At 37.2% G+C, this 13,639-nt stretch overlaps 1 protein-coding gene across 1 annotated transcript in view; it reads left to right on the top strand.

Moving 5' to 3' along the window:
• The window catches only part of HACL1 (2-hydroxyacyl-CoA lyase 1), a 31,793-nt gene extending 20,015 nt beyond the window's left edge, over nt 1-11,778 (top strand). The window contains exons 13-17 of the mRNA XM_074195765.1: nt 889-1,043; nt 1,533-1,691; nt 4,131-4,238; nt 8,152-8,338; nt 11,330-11,778. Coding sequence (XP_074051866.1) covers nt 889-1,043; nt 1,533-1,691; nt 4,131-4,238; nt 8,152-8,338; nt 11,330-11,362 — 642 coding nt within the window. The 3' untranslated portion in view covers nt 11,363-11,778. The remainder of the gene's footprint in view (nt 1-888; nt 1,044-1,532; nt 1,692-4,130; nt 4,239-8,151; nt 8,339-11,329) is intronic.
• The last annotated feature ends 1,861 nt before the right edge of the window (nt 11,779-13,639 follow it).

Raw genomic sequence — 13,639 nt, forward strand, 5'->3', positions numbered from 1 at the left:
TTCTGTTTATCATTCGTTTCTCTAGATACATATAGCATTTTTCTTCTGTCCTTTATTTTTAATTTTTGTATTTATAATAGTCAAAATGACTTAGTCACTTATAGTCATTTTTAAAACTACTTTGCTGTTACTGCATACAGTGTTCTCTTGTTTCTACTCATTTGTTCATCATCATTTTATGCAAGTCTTTCCATGCCTTTCTGAGATCACTAAACTCATAATTTCTTAAAGCACAGTAGTGTTCCATCACAACCATGTACCTCAAAGACACTCAGCCATTTCCCAGTTGATGGGTCTCCCTGCCTTTTCCAGGCTTTCGGCCTTAGTGTACAGGAAATGCGATGTTCTGTTACCATAACTTCTTTGACATAGAATTATTTCTTCAGAATTTCATTGAATGATTTGGAGAAAGTAAAAACTGAGTAGTAATATAACAATGATTTGTATTAAACATTGAAAAGTATTGCATTATTCAAAATGTCTTAGTATTTACAAATGTGATTTAAGATTTTGTAAATAAGAATTTTCAAATTTTATAAAAAAGTATATACTAAATAAATGAGGAAAATACACAGTAAATTTGTTGAGGGAGACATCCAGTCATTGGGGACATGGAATATAGAAGATAATATGATTTGAACTTGGAAAAAAGATTAAAGATTTTAAGAGTGGAGTGTACAAAAGCAGCGAATTCCAAACTTGAGTTAGTTGGTCCTCTCAAAATACTTTCTTGACAGTCATTTATTACTATTTATATAATAGTGCCTCTAATAGGCTCTCCCCAAAAATTAGTTTTATAACTTTTAATTCTCTCATTATTTTGCTTTTTCCCTATAACTCTTTACTCCACTAATAAATCTTCTTTAATGATTTTTCCTATAACTTTAGGAATTAGCATCCCAAAAATCTTTGCCTATGAATTATTACACAGTATTCTACCATGTCCAAGAACAGCTACCAAGAGATTGTATTATAGTAAGCGAAGGAGCAAATACTATGGATATTGGACGAACTGTGCTTAAAAACTACCTTCCTCGTCATAGGTAAAAAATCCAAATTTTTCTTTTAAAATAATTGCAGTTATTTATGTGCATGTATATATGTGTACTTGATGAATTAATTTACAGTTACTAAAGCTTCCAATAGTACATACTTAGTGAAAACTATCTTGACACATTAAATTGTTTTTTATGTAAAGAATAGGGTTTAAATGACTATCCTTCTATCAGTTTATTAAATTTAATTTTACAATCAAAATTACTTTGAAGTACATGTTTCCTACCTTGTGTGAAAGTTAATTTTAAAATATGAACAATTATAGACATATGAAATTTTTTTCTGTTGACTATCTGACAATTGTACAATAACTTTCATTCTAAAATGAATTGGAATGTATTTATCTTACTTTTACAGTTTTTCTCAGGTAGCTTCTGGACCAAGATCCAAAGGATTGTGAATCTTTGTAGTCTCACTGTTCTGTAGAGTTAATTCTTCTTTTGAGGAAGGAAATTATTAGAGAATTTTCCCCATAGATTGGATGCTGGAACTTTTGGGACAATGGGAGTTGGTTTGGGATTTGCTATCGCTGCTGCCATGGTGGCTAAAGATAGAAATCCAGAAAAACGTGTGGTCTGTGTGGAAGGAGACAGTGCTTTTGGATTCTCTGGCATGGAAGTGGAAACAATCTGCAGGTAAAAATGTGGCATTTCAATTTTTTCCTATGTATGAAAAATTAATATGTTAAAGACATACTAATTGCTCTTTTATCACCTGCTAGGAAAAAAAATCTATAAAGATCAGTTCCTAAGTCATAATGACTCTGACAAAGTCATCCTAAGGTCTTGTCTGAGATCACCTTAATTTTTATTTTTTATAACATTGCTGTTTGTCCTTCATTCTCAAAGAAGACCATGACACCATGGAAGTGATATCATGAAATGCACAATTAAATTGGGGGGGGGGGGGGGCTGATACTAAGTCCCCAGCCTCATTTTCTCTTCCAGTGGCCAGATATGGATCAGGATGACTGAAGATAACCCTGGATAGGAGGCATCAGAGTCAAATGACTTGCCCAAGGTCATTCAACTAATAAGTATCTGAGGCTGGACATGTCCTCCTGACTTCAGGGCCGATGCTCTAGCCATTGCACTATCTAGCTCTCCCCTTTACAACATGGTGGTTCTTTGAAGAATGCTATAGCTTACAACAGCTCACAAAATCACACATGCCTTCTCCTCTAGGGACAACTTTTTTTCAAGTCTTATAGGACTGCAATTTAAGTAATCATCATTATTTTAAATTAGATGAACACAAGTGTCTCTTGAGGTTTGTGTCTCAAAGTCACACCAGAATTGCTGCATTATTAGCTGAATAATCTCCACTACAGCCTTTCCCTAACATCCTGTCATGTTGCAGAGATGGACAATGTTGGATCTTCCAAGGCTTGGACAAGACAGCATGAGGTCTGAGAGGATCTAGCATGCTGGAAGGTGAGCTGTGAGCTCAGATAGGCCATCTGCCCTCTGGCTTCTAAAGAGCATCCTGACTACATTCTGAGAGGCCATTATTAGATTGTTTAGCTCCAGGAACCTTCAAGACAATTTGCTAAGGAAGTCAGAGAGAGAGCACCCAAATTGATGAAATCACAGATGCTTGAATTACTGCAAAGTTGGCCTAATAGACAACTGGTGAAATCAATAAGTATTTGCTAAATGGCTCCCACATGCTTAGTATTGTGCATGAGGATATACGGGGTAAAAAGAAAAGCTTCTCTGCCCTTAAAGTGCTGCTAGAATCTGACTTAAAAAACAAAAGAACTCATTAAGAAATCAAGGAAACCAAGACAAAATAGTTATGACAAAAAAAAAAAGATGAAATTTCTTTAAATTGTTCTGGTGAGTAATGTAAGAATTCTATCTCGGCATAATTTTTTTCTGCAGTCAAGTTTCTTTTTAGCTAGTAAATAACTGAATCTTCATAAAGCTGCAGTATTTGTTGTCACATCTGGTGGCAGGTTATGTTTTCTGGAATCCTCTAACATTTCTAAGTTTGCCAATACATTCAAGCATCCTAACAAGGGACTGGTAATTACCTTAGGAGGTTCAAGCTAACATTTAGGCAAGTACTTCTTTTTAAAGATGTCCCATCTTCTGTTTGTTAAACACTCAAGGTCTCTCTTTGGAACATCAAAGTTTTTTATATACCAAAACTTAAAAAAAAAATCATTACATACATAAATCCCAAATTGACTTGTTACTAAGATTCTATGAACAGGTGAAATGTAGATTTATAAAATAATCCTACACATCCTCTCGCTGATTATAAACTATGTTCTACAATGTTAAGTGAAGTTTCCAGAAATGAAAATAAGAAAATGAATGCTACAGAAATAACCATTAGGTTATGGATCCCTAAAAGGCCATAAAATTACAGTACATGCATTAAAAAGCAAACATTCTTTCTTTTTACTAAATGATTTTCTGAAATAATATTTGTGATTATTAAGATACCAATCCAATTAAAAATAAAAAACCAATATTTTGGAAAAAATAATTAACACTTTTTTTAAGTTTGTAAAGAACTCGTATGTATATATTATAGATAGATAGATAGATAGATAGATAGATAGATAGATAGCCTCTCAGAACTTAGCCAGGCTGCTCTTTAGAAGCCAGAAAGCAGATGGCCTTCTATCTGTACTCACAGCTCGCCTTCCAGCATGTTAGATCCTCCCAGAGCTCATGCTGTCTTGACCAAGCCTTGGAAGATCCGACATCGTCCATCTCTGCACTGTGACAGGATGTTAGCAAAAGGCTGTAGAGGAGATGATTCCACTAATATTGCAACATTTCTAGTCTGACTTTGATAGACACAAAACTCAGATAGTTGTGTCCATCATTGTGTAGAAATTTCTTCTTAAAGATAGAAGATTCCTTTAGAATTATGAAAGATTTATTTCCCAGGATCTTAGCTCTAGGACTCAAAGGCACCTCAGTGGTCCTCAGGTCCAGCCCTTTCACTTTTCTGACTGAGGCCTAGGAAGTGGCTTGCCAGGGTCACAGGCATGGTAAACAGAAGAGCCATGGTTTGAATCCAAGCTACTAAATCTGGTTTCCTCTCTTTTGTTTCAGGCATAATCTGCCAATCCTTCTCATTGTCGTGAACAACAATGGAATTTATCAAGGCTTTGATGCAGATACCTGGAAAGAGATAACCAAACTTGGAGAAATTTCCAAAGTGTGAGTGTCATAAAACTTGAACTCTTTGACTTATTGAGAAACAGATTTCGGGGGTGGCTAGGTGGCATAGTGGATAAAGCACTGGCCCTGGAGTCAGGAGTACCTGAGTTCAAATCCAGTCCCAGACACTTAATAATTACCTAGCTGTGTGGCCTTGGGCAAGCCACTTAACCCCGTTTGCCTAAAGGAGAGAGAGAGAGAGAGAGAGAGAGAGAGAGAGAGAGAGAGAGAGAGAGAGAGAAACAGATTTCAAGAAGAATTTTAAGTATATCTTCCAGTCTCAGGTTTAGTTTTAAAATTATTTTTTAAATGTTTTTCATACAAGTAGGTTTCTCTGATAAAGGTGTCATTTCTCAAACATTTAAGAACTGAGTCAAATTTATAAAAGTAAGAGCCATTAATTGATCAATTGATAAATGATCAAAAGATATTAACCTTTTCAGATGAAGTCATCAAGGCTATCCATAGCCATTTGAACAATGCTCTACCTCACTTTGGATTGGAGAAATGTAAATTAAAACACTTATAAAGTAAACCTCACACCTCTTAGATTGACTTAATAGGATAAAAAAGGAAAATGAAAAATGTTGGAGGGGATGTGGGTAAAATGAGGCATTAATGTACTGTTTGTAGAGTTGTGAACTTACTCAGTCATTCTTTAAAACAATTTGGAATTATTCCTAAAGGACTGTGAACCAGACTTGCCCTTTGACTTAGCAATACCACTACTAGGTCTGTAGCATAAAAGAGATTTTTTTTAAAAAAGGAAAAGGACCTTTATGTACAAAAACATTTATAGCAGCTCTTTTCTTATGCCATAGAGTTGGAAATGGAGGGAATGCTCATCATTTGGGAATGACTGAATAAATTGTTACATGTGATTGTATTAGAATACTATTTTATAATGGCAAATGATGAGCAGAAGGTTCTCAGTGAAACCTGGAAAGACTTACATGAACTGATGCAAAGTGAAACGTGCTGTACAAATTACAGCAATATTGTAAGATGATCAGCTGTGAATGACTTAACTATTCTTAGCAATATAATGACCCTAGATAACTCTGAAGGACTTATGATTATGATGTAGAATGCTGTCCTTCCCCTCAGACCTGATGATGTCTGAATACAGATTGAAGTATATTTTTAACTTTATTTTTCTTGGGGATTTTATCTTAATCACTGTTTTCTTTTACAACTTGACTATTATGGAAATGTGTTACTTGACTACACATTTATATATAAGTGACTATATTGAATTACAAGACTTCTCAATGTGGGGGAGGGGCAGGGGAAGAAGGGAGAGTTTTAAAGTTTTAAAAATGAATGTTAAAAATTGTTTTTACATGTGACTAGGGAAAAATAAAGCACTAAATAAGCTACAGAAGCAAAACTTTTTTAAAAAATAAAAGCTCGTTGGAAAAAATGATTTTCCTACAGTCCTTGTAATCTATGTGATTTTAAATTCTAGACTTCCTCTAAATGGTATCAATAGGTTTTTATTAAATGCTGTCCATTGTTGAGAGGGATTAATTAGTGTTTTTTTAGAACCTAAAGTCTTTGTCAAGTTCAAATAAGACAATAAATTGTCTTGATCTTGTAAGTGAAAAGAAATAGTATAAAATCATGGTGCTGTCCAGCTTAGTAGAATCTAGATATTAGGGTTCCCAAGCTGATCCAGCAGGCCACTTAGGATTGTAATGATATGTTTTGTACATAATCTACTACCTTGCTGAATCCTGACCTGCTGATAGTAGACTTCTTCCTATCCTCCCTTGATGTGGAGAGGGGTATATTGAATTTGAAAATGTGGATATGAGTGCATCTTGTGTTGTATTCCTAAACCAAATGTAAGTGATTTGAGATTGTTGGGTTTTTTTGAGCTATCTACATTTCTCTCCATAATCGACAGTTTTGTCTAGAGTTGGCTTTAAACATGTATATAGACTTTAGGTTAGGGATGTTTACTATGAGTGCTGCCAACATAGGTTCCTGCTGTCATAGCCTTGGTGATTAGATAGTTGCTTTGGCAGGAGCAGGACTAATTTAGAATGTCCTGCTCTATGAGGACTAGTGTATTTTGGGGTATATTCTGTTGTAAGGTCTACCATAGCTGTCTCAACTCCCTCATCCTCTTCCTCATTCTTCAGATATCACAGGAATCAAACTATGAAGTCATATTTTTTGAATTTCCAGTGACTGAACAAAAGTAAATTTGCAGTGTTGAGAAGTTTATGTCTTGGAGAATGGAACTGAGACATCTATTGTTTGGGAAAGTAGTCTCTAAGCTACTTTTCATTTAAAAGCATTTAAAACTAAAGGGCCAATAATAAAAATGACAATATTACCAAAATTACTTTACACTTTTAATACTATACCAATCAAAGTGTTATGGATATTTTATAGAACTTAATAAAATAATAAAAAAATTCATTTGAAAAATAAAAAGATCTAAAATATCAAGGGAAAAGAAGTTAGGGATGAAGAGCAATTATTATTTCTATACCTCAAACTATATTATAAAGCGCAATTATCAAAATCATCTTGTCCTAGTTAAAAAGTAGAAGGGAGAATCAGAAGCAATGGAGTTGTACCCAGTGATGGATGCAGCTTAAATTACTCAAGAAAGGACTCCATCTGGAAAAACTGGAAAGCTGAAGTTTGGGGAGAGATTTGGCTTAGACTAACACTTTGCACCACACTTCACTATACATTCTTAAATAGATCCATGACCTTAACATTAAAAATCAACTGTAAAAACAATAAAAGAAAAACGATCCAACGCCTCTCACTTCCATGGGTAAAAGATAGTCTAAAATGAAAGGTAGAGGCAAAAGAGAAAAACAATCATTTTGATTACGTAAAATTGAAAAACTGCACAAACAAAATAAATGCATCTATGATAAGAATAGGAGTAGTCAAATGGGAAAAATGTCATCATGTCAGATTTCTGTGATAAAGGTTTGAAGCATCCAAGATATATAACAGTTTTGGGAGAGAGGTTGTAGCTATGACCAGTAGCCATTTCCAAAAATACAAATGACCAAAGGATAGGAACAATCAGTCCTCAAGAGAAGGAACTACAAACTATTCAAGTCATATAAACATTCTAACTGGATTTTCTTCTCTTCAATCATCAGGAAGACTTGGCTCTCTGTTCTAGCTGAGGTTGAGTATTCTCAAGATCAGTCTGACTTCTGAACTTCCCCTTCCACATACCTTCATGTTGAATAATTGACATTCCTTAAGTTTTAAAACTTTTCAAAAAATTTTGTTTTCCCTCTTTTTTTTTTAAGGTTTTGCAAAGCAAATGGAGTTAAGTGGCTTGCCCAAGGCCACACAGCTAGGTAATTGTTAAGTGTCTGAGGTCAGATTTGGACTCAGGTCCTCCTGACTCCAGGGCCTGTGCTCTATCCACTGTGCCAACATTGTTTTTCTTCTTTAATGTTTTCCTATCAAGATTCTCTGCTCTGTACTGTTTTTTGCTCTTCTGGCTAAGAAGCCCATCAGTATTCAAGTAACATTCTATTCTCCCTCTTCTTGATTGTTTCCTTGCTTAGTTAACTCTTATTTAATTAACTTTTTAAAAATTACTTTGTATTTCTTTATTTTACAAACTTTAAAAAAAATCTGTAGAATTATATGTAGTATAAACAGAAGTTTTTTTATTCCAATTCAACAAATTATTTTAAAACATTTCTTGAGAAGGTAATCAGGGGCATCTAGGTGGTGCAGTGGATAGAGCACAGGCCCTGGAGTCAGGAGTACCTGAGTCCAAATCTGGCCTCAGACACTTAACAATTACCTAGCTGTGTGGCCTTGGGCAAGCCACTTAACCCCTTTGCCTTGCAAAAAAACAAAAAAAAAACAACAAAAAGAAGGCAATCATCAAAGACCATTTATTTGCCTTTTTCAGGGCACCTCCAGTTTCTCTCCTGCCAAATTCCCATTATGAGCAAATTATGACTGCATTTGGAGGCAAAGGATATTTTGTACAGACTCCAGGAGAGCTGCAAAAAGCTCTGGAAACAAGTTTAGCTGAGAAAACAGTGCCATCTCTTATCAACGTTATGATTGAGCCTCAAGCCAGTCGGAAGAAACAGGTAAGTGCTGCCCATACCAATAAGGGAGAGATCACACATGCCAAGCAGAGAATCCTCAGGTTTTTGTGTTCTATCGATGCTGGTGTTTAGTGGTGACCAATAGGTGGCCAGCTGTGCTTCCTCTAGGGACTGCTGTCTTCCACCTCCCAAATGCCCCCTGTCTCTTAAAAAGAGACAAAGTATATCAGATTGCTTTCAGTCTGGGGGACAGAAAGGGAGAAAGGAAAGGAGGGAGAGAGAAAATGAAAAAACTCAAAATCTTGCAAAAAAAAATAATTGGTTAAAAACTACCATTGCATGTATTTGGAAAAACAAATAAATAAAATATTTAAATAAAAAAATGTGCTACTCAATATAAAATAAAACTTTATATTTGAATAATTTTATCTTTGGAAATTAGTAATTATGCAATCTTAAAAAAAGAAAAGGGGCAAAGAATAGGCTAGGAGACTTTTAGAAATTTTGTTGACATCTTTAAGAAATGGATTCAATTGAGATTTTAGTCTTTTTTTCTTCCCTGCCTTTAATTTATAAAATATTTTATAGTTATATTGTCCTCTAAGTTAATACCAAAGGCAGGAAAAATAGTAGATAGACAAATAAGGAGGGTATTAAACAGTGATGCCCTTTTGTAGGTTTTCAAAGCTTCATTCATTAATTTACTTGAATCCTATTTACAGTCCATATGAATTTATAGCATATTTCTCTATCTTGTGTACCATTTTTTAAAAAAAATATTGATAATTGGTTTTGATACACCAGATTTTTTTTTTATGTTCTAAATCTGTGATTTCCTTCTGGTAAGGTAATTCCCCCACCCATGCCAATCAGCCCAGAAGCATGCCACTTCTTGTCTTAGAGTGTTGCCTGAACTGCTCAGAGACTCAGCAACTTGTCCAAAGTTGCTTAGCCAGGATCTGTGTGAGGTGGGACCTTTCTGACCTGGGGGCCAGCTTTCTATCCCCTGCATCACATCTGCCTTGAGAGAAATGATGCTTCCTAACAAATACTCAGGCAAAGCTCCTCAAAAAAGCACATCTTAAGAACAATCAGGTAGAGCACTTTGTCAACTTTGTACCACTTGTAAACCTTAAAGTGCCAAATAAATGTTAGTTGTATTACAGTTGCTATAATTATTACTATTATTGATTTATAAAGATAACAACCTTTTAGTTTCAGGTATGATACTCACATTGACATTTGTATTTGTCCAGAATGGCATCCCCTCTCCACTGACATTGTCTGCTTTTTCCTCTTTGCTGGTTCTGCACTCCACCTTTTCCAAACCCAGCCTCCAATCTTCCCTGCCTTGGTCTGGTTCCCCCAATCATTTTCTTCTTGTTAGCAAGTTAGGAGTGGGGCCCATACTCTACATTTTGGAGTGAAGCTCCTCCATGTGCACTTTCTGTAGAAGCCACATGTGTATTTAGCATAGAACAATCATCAGATGCTGAGTGAAGGCAGAAGAACCAGAACAATGTACACATTAACTAACAGCGACATTGTGAGATGTCAACTATGATGGATGCAGCTCTTCTCAGCAGCTCAGTGACCAAAGACAATTTTAAAAGACTTGTGATGGACAATGCCATCCACATCCAGAGTAAAACTATGAAATCTGAATGCAGACCCAAAGCATCCTTTTTCACATTGTAAAACCCATTCCAGTCCAAAAGCTGTTTTCTAGAGCTCAGACATGATAACTCAGCACAATCAGATAAAACTATTCTCTGGTTCCCTGTTTAATCAGGCCATCTGATTAGTGAATTCCAAGGAACCTCACTACCAGGAAGGGGGCTGCTCTGGACAATGGCCAGGCATGCTCCCAGTCACTAGAAAAATTCAGTTGATCTTTGTTTTCAAATTTCCTACTCATTGAAATTTGTAGTTCCCAAATCAATATTCAGATTATTTCCCCATGTTTTAAAGAGAACTTGATTATTTTAATTACTAAATTGTACCAAAATCTGTATTGTTTGGGAATATTTACTACAGAGAATTAATCCTACCCTTTGTACAAGTTATAACTTGTTTTGTACTAGTCATCCTGTAACTTGTCATTGGGGTTCAAAGAGGTTCACAACCTTTAATCTCTATCCAAGAACTCTAGTTAATGGAGAAGGATCCAGAAACATATCCTAGAAAAGTATAGAGAACCAAACTACAAGGCTTTACCAGTCTTTGTTTGAAAGACTTCTGAAAGAGATCTTGCACTGAAATCCTGCTCCATTGTCTTATCGTGGCTTCATGGGAGCCTGTACGTTAGCATATATGAACTCTGGCACATCCTACCAAGCAGGCCAGGGTTCCAGCACTGACCACCCTAGAGCAGGGCCTCATCTCCTCATGACTGGATTACTGCAGTAAGACTGCTGGTGTGTCAGCCTCTCACTTGTCCTCCATTCAGCCATAAAGTGAATTTCCTATAAATGAACATTTTGATCATGTCACTCCTCCCCCCCAACTCAGGAAACTGCTGTGGCTCCCTCTTGCCTCCAGGAGCAAATACATGATGCTGTTCTGCATTCAAAACTCTTCATAACCCGCCCCTCCTACAGCTCTGGCTATCTTGTACTTTATATACTTTATATCCCCCCACTCCTCTCTCTTTCTCTTACATGACCTCTTCAGGCCAGTAACCAAAAACAAGATGTTCAGTCTCTTGACTCTGGATATTTCTCTCACTGTCCCTGATGCTTGGAACTCCTCTGCTCTGGCTACTGACCTTTTTGGCTTCCCTCAGTTCTAGTTAAAATGCCACCTTCTTCAGGAAGCCTTCCCTAGTCCCTCTTAATATCTTGTAAGGTGTGGCAGGATTGAGAGTTTTTTCTGAGGAGGGAACATCCACAGCTTTGAAAAGGCCCATCCGTTAAAAGAAGAGAATGAACTCACCTTCCTTCTGGCCAAATTGGGCAGTGCAGGGTGATCCTGTGACAAGACTGGGCTCACGGCTGACTGTCTACTGGCCTAACCATTCTTCTCTTTCCCTAGGATTTTCACTGGCTAACTCGTTCTAATATGTGACTGAAGCCGTCAGTGGGAGGCCGTGCAGAGTCCATCCTCCCCAGCCTGATGAAGCCTATTATCCACAGAACACAGCAACTTGATCACAAATTTTCAAATTGTACCAAGCAAAAGGAGGGAAAAATTATTAGAATCAGACATAAAAAAGATTTGCAATAGTTTTACCAAGAATTTTTCAGTGAAAATAGCTATTTGAAGATATGGTAAAGATAAGAATCTTTTAAATCATGGTATAATAAGCCTTTTTGTTTTGCATAAATTAATATCCATTTTGAATCCATTCTTAAAATTAGGCACATTTTTAAAGCATCTTTAAAAAAAGCAAAAAATCTTTATCAGGTACTGTAATTATGCCTAATGGTAAACCTATAAAATAAATCATGATTCCTCTAAATTGTTATCCCTTCATCTCTTGTCTTATTTACTGTGTGCCTCAGTTTTCTTTTGCTAAATTGGGTTACTTCCCTGCCTAAAAGTTATTATAAGCATTTTTTCAAAAGTACTTCATGATTCACAAATGAAAAAATCACATATAAGAAGCAGTATCAGGAGTTCAACTTTTTAAGTGAAGCCTGAGGTTGTTGACAATCTTAACAAAATGTAGTCAGATCAGTCAACTTACCCAATTTATTAAACATGATGTGGTAAGCCTTACAATCTAATGGGGAAGAAAACATGCCAAAAGCTGTGTGCAAACTAGAGACAGAGTAAGACAGCAGAGCCCTGAGCCTGGAGTCAGGAAGATGGGAGTTCAAATCTAATCTCAGACATTACAGGACAACCTTTATCTTCCCCTGTTTCCCTATCTATAAAACAGGGAAGATGATAATAGTAGACTTGTAGAGGTCTCTAGCAAGAGATGGAATTTGAGCTGGGTCTTGGTAGATGGAGGCCAGGGCCCAGTTCAGGTGAAAGGCAAGCAGGAACAAGTGGAAACAAGTAGTATACCCCAGAAGGTGGTTTCTCGTCCCCCCACCCATCTCATGGGGCAACATGCTAAGTGACAGCTGAGACCAACAGTGGGAAGTGCTCTCCAGTGGGGTCCAAAGCCACCACGGACTAGGAGAGTGCCGTCTGTTGTCATATCCACAGCTTGGGTGAAGTAGTCTTGAGTGTGGACTGTTAACAAAAGTGGGATTTCTCAAAATGTACCGGAAAGGTCTCAGGATAAGGAAAGTGAAATTGTAACTAAGCTGCATCAGCAAACTTGCTGGAGAATTTTGGCAACCACTTCTGTCCAGAACCTTAAGTATATTAGAATTCCATAACAGGAGACTGGCCGAGAAGAGTGGGGCCTTAGACTCTATTCTTCAGAAACTCAGAAATGGAGGTGAGGGGGCCAAGAGCTTGCTGGGGAAAGAAAAGAATGGTGGAATCATGTATTTGAGGAACAGCAAGTACACGCACGAGGGACTCTGAGGTCCCAGCCAGCTCCATTTCCTCATTGTTAATGTGGTGGATGAGAAGACGGGGCGGATGACAATTCTCTTGATCCTAATATACTCCACTCGGACATCCAGCTCAGCCCAAGACATCTTGGCCTCCCATGTCCATTGACTCCACCTCAGGTGTTGACTCACCGAGGCCTGACTTCCACAATCCAAACTTCATGTCCTGCCCTCCTCGCCTTCATTTCCTTAGCCCCGTGTTTACATGAACAGAACATTTATTTCCTTCATTGCCCAGCAGAATGATTTGAGCATATGTTTGTAGAAAGAAAGAAAAAAACAAGGATGGAAGGAACGAATGGAGGAAGGAAGGAAGGAAGGGAAGGAGAGAGGAAGGAAGAGAAAAGGAGAAAGGAAAGAAGATTGGGAGGAAGGAAGGAGAGATAGAGGCAAACTGATAGGATGGGGCTCCTGGGCTGTTTAGGCAGCATGCATCATGACAGACAGATGTCAGAGGGCTAACACGGTAACCTTATTTATGACAAATTGCTAGGAGCAGCTAATCTGTTTCTACATATCCGGCATTGCAAGGCCACGAGGAGTTAGCCATCAGCTTGCATAGCAAACTGACAGATGGTGTTTTGCACATTTTCCCTCGTGTTCAGGTTTCCCTGGAGCAGAACGCTTTCCCAGTTTTAGTCTGGCATCTATTAGCCATGATTCTAGGAGCCTGCAAGTCTTTCCTCTCAGGGAATCCCCCTCCCACTCTGGTGGCCTCTTTTCCGGTGGTGGGTGACTGGTCTTTTTCTGGGGAAATTCTTTGACTGATTCATTTTTGTGATGACACACTCTCATGGCTTCCTATCATCCCGCTGCCAGTAACTTTCCA

Source organism: Macrotis lagotis, chromosome 7 (genome assembly GCF_037893015.1).
Source record: "Macrotis lagotis isolate mMagLag1 chromosome 7, bilby.v1.9.chrom.fasta, whole genome shotgun sequence".
Taxonomy (NCBI): Eukaryota; Metazoa; Chordata; class Mammalia; order Peramelemorphia; family Peramelidae; genus Macrotis; species Macrotis lagotis.